This window comes from Lagopus leucura, unplaced genomic scaffold (assembly GCF_019238085.1).
Source record: "Lagopus leucura isolate 7727_CA_CO unplaced genomic scaffold, USGS_WTPT01 Super-Scaffold_100001, whole genome shotgun sequence".
NCBI lineage: Eukaryota > Metazoa > Chordata > Aves > Galliformes > Phasianidae > Lagopus > Lagopus leucura.
The window spans coordinates 99,589,680-99,599,887 of NW_024962262.1; the positions used below are offsets into that span (position 1 = coordinate 99,589,680).

A 10,208-nucleotide genomic window follows, 5' to 3' on the forward strand; every position below is an offset into this window, starting at 1 on the left:
TTTTTGTTTGCTGAGACCAGAAGGGCTTTCCAGCTTCCTCGTACAGGCTCAGCTTTTTTCTACACGCGCTCAGGTTTGAACTCCTCTTCCTTTAGGGTGTAGGAAAGTAACAGTACCCTAGCTGTGATTGGCAAACAACGTTCTAGCTCCACTAGAAACATTCCAACTCCCTCAGCGGTGGAACAACTTTTCTTTCCCCCCTCCTCTACTGATTACTGTACAAATAACCCAGATCCTTTTCCTCCCCTTTTCGCCGCGCCCGCCCCCGCTCCTCCGCTTCAGGCAGGCGGGGAGGGGGAGCCCGTTGGTCGCCTCAGCGCGGGGAGGCGGAGGCGGGGCGGCTGCGCGGCAATAAAGGGCGGGAGCGGGGGGCAGGGAGGCGTGCGCGTGAGCGTGAGCGAGGCCGGTGAGGCGGCGGCGCGGTGTGCGCGGCTGTGGCTGAGCTGACCGGTGAGCGGAGCGGGGCGAGGCGGGCCGGGCGGGTTTGACGTCTCCTGAGGGAGCGCGTCGGAGATGGGATGGTTAACGATCATTTTGGGGAACAGCCGCTCGGAGCCGTGTATGGATCGCTGCTCGTGGTTATCTAATTGGCTGGCTGCGGTCCCCGGGTGCGTTCTGAAGGAAGCTACGTCCCTCAGCATTTCGGTTCCTGTTAAAGTTGACGCTGTGGTGTCAGAGAGGTGTCTGCCACGGCTCTGAGCTGAGTTCTCTAGGTGTTGCGTCCTGTTATACGCTGTTGCAGGATTCCGTGATCCCTCATCGCGACAGAAACGAGTCTCGCTTTCACTTCTCCCGCCTGTGATTTGGGCATTGCATGTGACTGGAGCTATGGTACACTTGAAGCTGGATAGCAAAAATATGTAGGGCTTATCCCGGCTGTCTTTCCAGTGGACGAGCACCTCCAGGTGTCTGACCTTGTGGTGGCAGACAGTGGTATGAAACACAAGCATGCAAGCCTCTAGTGTTCCAGATGTGTTAATCACTAAGGTCCTGCTGTCATGAACTTAAATCTTGCAGAGCAGGCGACACACGAGTGATTTAAGGGTGAGATGCTTCATCAGCTGGCAACCCAGGAATTAAACTCTCCCCTGAATGGAGGAGGAGAAATAGTTGATCTTCTTTTCCAGCAGGTGCTGGCAGAGAGAGCATGTGCGCTGTACCTCAGCCCAAAGATCCTCAAGCAGAACCAAGTACGCATGATGAGGTGGAAAGCTCTGCTCAAGTCCTCTCTCTGGTTGCCTGGAACACTGTATGTGTTGTCTTGGCTGCTAAGGAGCCCGCAAATGGAAAGGAGGAGCTTAGACACTTGCAGCTTGAAGTCAGGGGAATCTTGTGTTCTCTAGTGATCTGAAGGATTTAATGGAAGTAGTATTTTTGGGGTGAAAGTGTACTTAATGTCTCTGAGGGCAACTCCTGTCAGCTGTGATACCACTGGGATTATGCTCTGTTGGAGCCCCAAGGGTTGAGTTTAAAGAAGCTTCTGTTTTATCCTGAACTAGTTATTTTAAGAATCATGGGCTTATTTGATGCCTACTGAAGCTGATGTGGTACACACAGCAGCAGAGCTTGTAATGTTGCAGCTTGTGCTCAGGGATGGAAATTGCATCCCTGGGAGTTTTGCTTGCTTCACCTTGCTGTGTGTCTGACCTAGTGTTCCTCTTCTCCTAGAGGAGGTGACAGTTCAGATGGTCTGTTCAGAAGCGGAAGCTAGTAGACAACAAGCAAGAAATAACAACAATAGCTACTGTTTGTATCTTGCTTAAAAAGCGCTCCATACGCTTTCCTGATGCATGCTAGGAAAATACATGATTGAGTTTTAAACAGTTCTTGGTAGGCAAGAGTTAAGTAAGCTAAATCTGAATAACCTGACCTTGGCAGCTGCAAATACAGCTTTCACAAGTGTTTGAGATGGATGAATGTGAAATCTCAGTCCCCAGCTGTTAGGGAGCACCTGGCTATTATAGAAACCTGGAACAATTGAACAGGGAAGAGTGTATTAATACAATTTAGAGTTGCACAACTGTAGAATATACGTAAGTATCCACATACTTCAAAACAGGTCATTGAAGCACAAGGGAATGAAGAGGTCAACTGTGACAAGATTCCTTCAAGTGCTCATGCTTGAACTAGTTGAGGTTCTCAAGTCCTTACTGTAATGTTAACAAGTGTGCCTTAATCCCATCTGAATACATGCCAGCTCTTATGAACTTGTTTTTCCTTCATAAATGAACAAAAGGACAGGGAAAGTATGAGTATTTCCAAAAAGGTAGCTTAATTGTGTAATGTATCTGAAAAAGGGTTGCTTACAGACTGGAAGTGCACCTTGAAAAACTATGTTATCTGATTTATTTATTTATTTATTTATTTTAATGGATGAAATTCTGTCCAGATGCTGAAGTTCTATCAGTTTTTTGCAGAAGCAAGGTGGACTTGACTCTTATCCTGTCAGAGCTATATGCTGGGTGATTAAGAAAGGAAAAAAAAACCAAACAAACAAACAAAAAAAAAACTTCTATGAGAAGGAAGGTCTTTTCTCTCACATAATCCACTGAAGGCACTAACTGGATCTCTAAGCTCTGAAACTAGTACCTGAATATCTTTTACTGTCATGTTATTTGGAGATAAGTGTTTGAGCTTCAACTATAACAAAGCAAGTTCAGCATTAAGCACAAAACGCTTCCAAATACCATGATTGTCACTTGCTTCAGCTGGTACTGCAGATGATTTTGGAAACTTGTATGAGGTTTATGCATTATTCATTGAGGCTTTCCCTTTGAAACAAGCTACTTCTATCCAATTCTTAATGCTATCCCATGAAAAAGGACACTGACCACTAAATTTTGAGTCCATACTCGTGGGGCAGTTGAGAACCACTTCAGGTGGAAGGCTTGCTGACGACAGTCCATGAAGTTATTTCTCTCTAGTTTGTGTATGTAGACAGAAAGCAGAGCTAGGCAGTGCAAACTGAAAGTCTGACTTTTTTTTTTGTTTTTGTTTTGTTTTTTCTCCCACTTCCTTACAGTTTCTTTGGAGAAGAAAAACCTTAACATGGCAAGCAAAGGAAGTAATACAGACTGCATGTCATGCAGTGTGCTGAACTGGGAGCAGGTCAGCCGCCTGCATGAAGTTCTTACAGAGGTGGTTCCAATCCATGGACGGGGTAACTTCCCAACACTGAAGATAACTCTGAAGGACATAGTTCAGACTGTTCGAAGTAGGCTGAATGAAGCAGGCATTGCAGTACATGATGTCCGTCTGAACGGCTCTGCAGCTGGCCATGTCCTGGTCAAAGATAATGGTCTGGGCTGCAAGGACTTGGATCTCATTTTTCAAGTTTCTCTTCCAAGTGAGGCAGAGTTTCAGTTGGTTCGAGATGTGGTGTTGCGTTCCCTCTTGAATTTCTTACCAGAAGGAGTAAGCAAACTGAAGATCAGTCCAGTAACACTGAAGGAAGCCTACATCCAGAAGCTAGTTAAAGTGTCTACAGAGTCTGATCGTTGGAGTTTGATATCACTTTCCAATAAACATGGCAGGAATGTGGAGCTGAAGTTTGTAGACTGCATAAGACGCCAGTTTGAGTTCAGTGTAGACTCTTTCCAAATCATACTGGATTCCCTGCTCTTTTACTATGACTACTCGGAAAACCCCATGTCGGAGCACTTCCATCCAACTGTGATTGGGGAGAGTATGTATGGAGATTTTGAAGCAGCTTTTGATCACCTCCAGAACAAGCTGATAGCTACCAAAAATCCTGAAGAGATCCGAGGTGGTGGGCTTCTGAAATACAGTAACCTCTTAGTGCGAGACTTCCGGCCCATGGATAAAGATGAGATCAAAACATTAGAGCGCTACATGTGCTCCCGGTTCTTCATAGACTTCCCAGACATCCTGGATCAGCAGCGCAAGCTAGAGACCTACCTTCAGAACCACTTCTCCAAAGAAGAAAGGAGCAAATATGACTACCTCATGATTCTGCGCAGGGTGGTGAATGAGAGCACTGTGTGTCTCATGGGACACGAGCGAAGACAGACTCTCAACTTGATTTCTCTTCTGGCGCTCAAAGTGCTGGCAGAACAGAACATCATCCCTAACACCACTACTGTTACCTGTTACTACCAGCCAGCACCTTATGTTAGTGATGTAAACTTCAGCAATTACTATCTTGCAAATCCTCCGGTGCCATATAGCCAGTCCTACCCCACTTGGTTGCCTTGCAATTGATTGCTTCACTTGAGCGTTCTTCAGCGGAGGCTTCTAAAAGCTGAATGTACATAGACAAGTGATGGACATTTGTAGGTTTTCTAATAAGTAAGATTGTTGGACTAATTACTTCCTGGAATGCAGTAGTAATATGCGACCAGGCAACCTGTGAAGAACCTTTTCAGTTTATCTCTACAAATGCCAAGAAGCCTTATTACCTCTTCACTGGGAGAAGAGAACCAGCAACCAAATATTAGAGGAATAGTTACAGGACTAGGTACTTGTCTTGGAAGTGGCTGTTAACTTGTCATCTAAGTGGAGTATTCAGTGAACTGTGTTAGTTAATAGAGCTAAGACTGGGAAATATATTGAGCAGAAGCTGATTTAAAACCAAAACTTTCTATTAACAAACTTTATACATCTTCTATTCAGATTCTAGCCAGCCTTCAATTGAATTGTTGTGTAAGAGTGGTCTTGTCATGCTCGGGCTGCTTCTACTTTTTGGCTGTGTGGAACTGGTAACTGTGTGGATAATGTCCCTCTTGTAGAGGGCCTATTGGCTGTTTCCTGTAGCGCATGGGCATATGTGGTCCTGCTTCAAGTTCAAGGTTTCTTGGAAGTTGGAGATGGATTAATGAGCCTGTCTCTAAAGCACGAGTTGGCTAGATTCTTCTGGAGTATGAAAATATGGAAGTTGACTTTTCTAAACATGCAGCAGAACATGATCTAAACAATTGCTAATGTGAAGTCCTTGAAATGAGGAAATAAAGCCTTTAATAGAACTGAAACCACTGCTTGAGTAGGATGGGAAGAATGCTATTAAGAAGAGGCTCAAGATAAAGCCTTTTTGACTACATCTTCCTAAACAGTTATTGGCACAGCTGAGAAATAGTGCAGCTCTTCCACTGAAGTTTTGAGTTTCTTTGTTGTGGGTCCACAGCAAGCAAAAAAATCCACCAACCTGTAGGCTGATGTGCACTCCTGTCAGTGTGAATTTCTGAAGTGCCGCCTTGTTTTTTCTTGTACAAATTCAGGCAGGTCCTGCAGGCTTGCCTTTGTCTCCACTTAAGAGTCAAGCTTTTTGGTTTATCATCATCCCTTGGTCATTGTGTAGTATGGTCTTTTGGGAGGTTAAGTTCTTGGTCTATTGTGGTCTTAAACTTCACTTGATGAGGTGTATAAACCCTAAGCAGAGCTCTTAGCAGAGACTGTATATGGGGAAAGTCTGCCCCTAGTTTCAGAATAACCTCTGGAAGAGTATCTACTTGGAGGCGTAGGGGGCTGAACTTCTTAAAGGGTATGTGTTGAACTGCCTGCTTTGATGCTTCTGTGCTTTGTAAGGATGGTTCTGTATATAGCAGTACTAGAAACAAGGTAATTGCCTTGACTGGCAACTTTCACTTAATTGCAATAGTAAAATTCATAATGTAAATGATTTTGATTTCTTTGCTTAATCAGAAGTAGACTAGAAAGGCAAAAGTTAGAGCTATTTAATGTACTGGTGCAATGGTTAAGGATACTTAAATACTTGTTAACTCTTGTCATCTTGCTGTCTCCCTGAGTGTATGAGACCAAAGTGCTGGATCAAACAAATGATTTAAGTGTAGGAAGAAAAGCAGATGAAATAAAACTATATGGTTACTGTTAGATGTGAAGAACGATAGCAGAGCAGCATTTACTTGACAGTGGAAAAGCTGCCTGTTCTTGGTAGGACCAAAGGCTTCTTGTTATGTTACAAGCTCTCCCACTTTTTTGTAACTAATGCATGATGGCCACCTTAGTATAGCAGCAAGGCTACTTTATTTTTTGTGTTTTGTTTTCTGTTCAGACTTCACGTAGCTTGGGAAAGCAGGGAGGGATAGGATTGTGAAAGCAGGCTGCAGCCAGGTATGCTTGATGTCAGTATCTTATACCGTTTTGTAAGCATCTTCAGTAACAAACATTTTTTTTTATTAAAGACTCTTGAATAGTCAAGGTATTACTTCCAAGTTTTTCTAGGAATTGAAGCTTGGACTTGATGCAGTTTACAGCAAAGCACTCCTCATCTGGAATACTGACTTGGAAGGCTTATCTTAAAACTGATGTGATGTCATCTGTGTCAAATGTAATGCAAGCTTACTGATGGAATGAGTAACTTCTGCATGCAGAGCAATAATTGGCCTATTAAAGAGTATCGCTAGAAGGAAGTCCTTTTGTTTAAGAATTTGTAATTGCTTTCATCCCTTAAATAGCTTCAGCTGACTCTGGGGGGGGGGGAAGCTATGCCTGTTCCAGAAGTACATCTAAGCAATGGTTTTGGTTTACAAGTTTGATTTGCGTATCAGCTTAGACCCAAGTCTTGTGGGATTGCATAGCTGGACTTCAGAAACTGTGTGTATCAGCTCATGCAGAAGAAGCAATCAATACTCAAGAGGAGTCCTTAAGTTTGAAGAAATTCTTTTTCCTTACTAGCCTTTGAATGCCTTGGCTGCTGAGTGTCTGGCCACATGTATCTACTGGGAAACAAAGTGCTAGAATAAAGCTCTCCTGTGGGCCTACTGAGGCAGAGCTATGGACACCTAACTCCTCGCAATAAATATTTGTGCTCTTGTTGATGTAACTTATTGCTGAGGCCTCTAAGGAAGCTTTGTGTTGAATGCCTGCTCTCTGAACAGCTGACTCTTGGTATAAGCTTTGCAGGACTACTGGGTCTTAAATTGTTCTGGCATATTAAATTACTAATGCTTTTCAGCTCGGATGTTAAGTTCTTGAGTAGTTAGACTGTAGCCTGAAGTTGCTTATTACCTAGTGCATTGGCACTAAATAAAAGAAAACAATGTTACTGGGACAAAGTTCTGTTTTTGGGCATGCAAAGAATCCTAGTTTGGCAATTCAGATAGAGCAGAAATACTGAATAGATTTGTCAGGGTGCTACCTGCAGTCTACCCCTTTCTGGTTTCAAATTGTTTTGGCGGCCTGATGTCCCAGGTGGCAGCAGTTCAATCTGGTGTGTGCTAGTTGGTTTGCGATCAGGTTTATAAGGACCCTGCAGCTGGGAGTAATATGAGAATGAGTGCTAAGGTAATGACCCATGGCCAAGTTCAGGCTGCCTGCTTGATTCAGTCTCCTGTGGTGCTGAATGGTGCAAACTTCTCTGCTTGCTTCTGTATCAAGTAGAAGTTTGAGAGAGGCTGCTAAACTTCAGGCTATTACCTTAATGCATTCTTTCTAGGCAGTGGCATCATAGCAGAACTGCAGAAATACTGGACTGCAAGATTTGTGTCAGCACATCATTCCTGAGGACTAGGCTTCTAGGAAACTAGACTAGTTTAAAATAGCAATTTTCTTCCTGTTACTTAATCTCTGCAGGGCTAAACCAGTCTGAAGCTAAGCATCTGTTTGTGAATATTTCTCACCAAGTTCCCTTTAGCTTACAGTTTATTGATATCACTTCCTCATCATAATAGATAAAATCTTTTAATTTGATAAAGATGCTACTAGAGGAACCTGCTAGTAAAGAGCGTTTCAGTCACTTTTGTGAAATCCCTGTGCTAACCACCAAAATTCTGAAAAGTGATAAGGTAAAGCATACTTTATGCTCCTCAGCTCAAGATGTAACACTGTGTTTGTTTTCAGCTTGTTTGCTATGCCACTAAGCTGGACATTGCTTCTGAGCAACCATTTTTCACGATCTTTTGTTTTAACATGAGTAGTCTGTCTACAGAGCAGAAGGTTTAAACCAGGTCTCAATTAGAACTTTAAGTATTTGAACTATAGATATCCATATTGTTGGACTGAATTATGGGGTTAAGCATATGGATGTCATGGGATTCTGATAGAATAACTGCTGATTTTGGTAGTGATCTCTGCTTATCGCTACATGAGAAGTCCAAGTCATTTCTAAGAGGCTTTCTCCAAACAAGCTACTTCAGTTTTAAACTGCTGGTGTGCTGATAGTGCTTGTGTAATGAGAGGTATAGAAAACTGATTGAATTGGGTGCCAAAATTGTTAGACACAGGAATAAGCAATAAGCCAGTCATTGTTAGTAGCAAATGTGTGATTTGGGCATTGGGAGCCAAATGCATACTTCTAGCCTTTGCATCTAAGTCTTGCTCAAACCATTACTGTCAAATGTTAAATATGGTGAACTGTATTTCATACGGGCTATTTAATTTCAGTGGAACTTGTTCTGAGGTGGATTGCTGGGCTGTAGTTATAGAAGCTTTGGGAGTGGTTGGAATGCTCCAGCTTTTCTTCTTCACCGGAGGAGGCCACTCACTGAAGTGTTTGCATTGGGCTTGTCTCTCTTTCTGGTTAAAACTGCACTATTTGTTGAAATGTAAAGGCTTTTTTTCCTGTTTATTTTTTTAAATTTTACTATTAGAAGTCAGCTCTTGAAAAATCTATCTTGTACTTGTTTTGGAAAAGTGATTTTTATTTTATTTTATTTTTTTTTAAGCTGGCAGAACAAGATACTAGAAAGATTTCAATTTGTGATGAGCCCAAATGTGAGATTAGTTACAGTAACTACCTACTGTCCTGCACTGTGGTGTTCACTTGTCACCCTTGGAAATTGGGTTTTGGAGCGTAATGATTCTGAAATACTTGTACAAATAAACTTGTGCGAAACACTGTTTGCCTCAAGTTGTTTTTGCGTCTAAGTAGTGTTGACTGGAAGTATTCGTGGAGCTTATTGTCTGTTCACAGTACTGTAGGGGTTGGGAGGGCCCCCTGCAGACCTTCTAGCTCAACTCCCTGCTAAAGCAGATTCCTTAGAATAGAAGCATGTAAACACACTGAGAGGGGAAGAAGTAGTGATGAATTCATACATCTATACAGTAATGTTTTCCTTCTAGGCCTTCCTCAGGCAAGGAAGACTTCTTATCATGAGCGTATTCATCTGCCTCTTGACTGACTGAAGATTAGTCAGTTAAGCAGAATATGGTTAATCTTTGACTTAGTTTATAGTGATGGTTTGTAGAGAAGCACTTGGTCAATGTGGGTTGAACAGGTCAGTGCTAAATAAAAGTTAGGGGCATGTGGCAGTGTATTTGTTGCTCTAGATTCAAAAATAAATGTTCTATTAAAAGCGTGCTTGACATGATGCCTTTGCTCAGGCAACATCTACCCTGTTAGTTAAGTAACACTAGAGAAATTCCAGCCTTCAGGAGCTTGTAATGGCTGTCAGTGGGAGCTTCTCCAGGGACTAGCAGGGAGTGCTGTAGTACTATGAAGACAGTTATGAAGCCTGTGTAGTTGCAATTTCTTCCCCAGACTTAATTGGAGAGCTGATAATCCAACTGTACAGAAGCTGGATGGCACAGACCACTAGTTCGTCATTTGAAGCTCTCTTACCTCAGCTCCTCAGTTTATCTTGTGATAAAAGCTTCAGAGGCTTTTTTCTTTTTGGTGGGAGAATGCCATCCTTGGGTTTCTAGAATACCAGGCTTAAATTTGCAGTCAGATACTGAAACAGCAAGATAGCCATGCATAGCAAGTGGCTGTATGGATGCTCTCATCTCTGAAAAGTGAGAATTAGGAGAGTAGATGTGTACATTGTTCTTTTATCTTGCTATTGCAAGTAAATGCATATTTCCAAGCATCCAGTTTCTTTGCTCTGCCAGAACCTAGTGTTATCTATGCTGTGCAAATTATCTTAATTTTGTGTTGGTGAGGCATTAGAGGACTAGTACTCTGAACTGTTCCACAGTTCTGGCAGCTGCAATTATTGCTTGCCTTTCTTTTGTGGTAGTAGTTCCTGTCTGAAGTTAGTGTTCAGTGTATCCTTTCAGGCAGGTCAGATGCTTGTGTAAAAGGCTGTGTGCTTGCTTATTTTGAACACTGCCCACTATGCTTTTAGCATATTTAGTGTACTAATACACAAAGTATGTATAGCTGTTACCTTCCTTAGTAAAATATTTTGCATTTATCCAGCCACTAGAAAGTGAGGTATATTGAAGGATGCAAAACACCACTGGAGCGTGGGTATTAGAAGCACCAGTTATGTTCTGCTATAGTGGCACTACTG

General features: G+C 42.5%; 1 protein-coding gene across 1 annotated transcript; it reads left to right on the forward strand.

Moving 5' to 3' along the window:
• Nucleotides 1–392: 392 nt before the first annotated feature.
• Nucleotides 393–8,812, forward strand: TENT5C (terminal nucleotidyltransferase 5C). The gene is made up of 2 exons (XM_042868335.1): nucleotides 393–450; nucleotides 3,023–8,812. Exon 2 carries the CDS (start codon nucleotides 3,049–3,051, stop codon nucleotides 4,219–4,221), a length of 1,173 nt encoding a protein of 390 aa, XP_042724269.1. The 5' UTR covers nucleotides 393–450; nucleotides 3,023–3,048; the 3' UTR covers nucleotides 4,222–8,812.
• Nucleotides 8,813–10,208: the final 1,396 nt, after the last annotated feature.

Coding starts and splice junctions, on each gene's coding strand:
- TENT5C (XM_042868335.1), top strand. CDS start 3,049: ATGGCAAGCAAAGGAAGTAATACAGACTGCATGTCATGCAGTGTGCTG.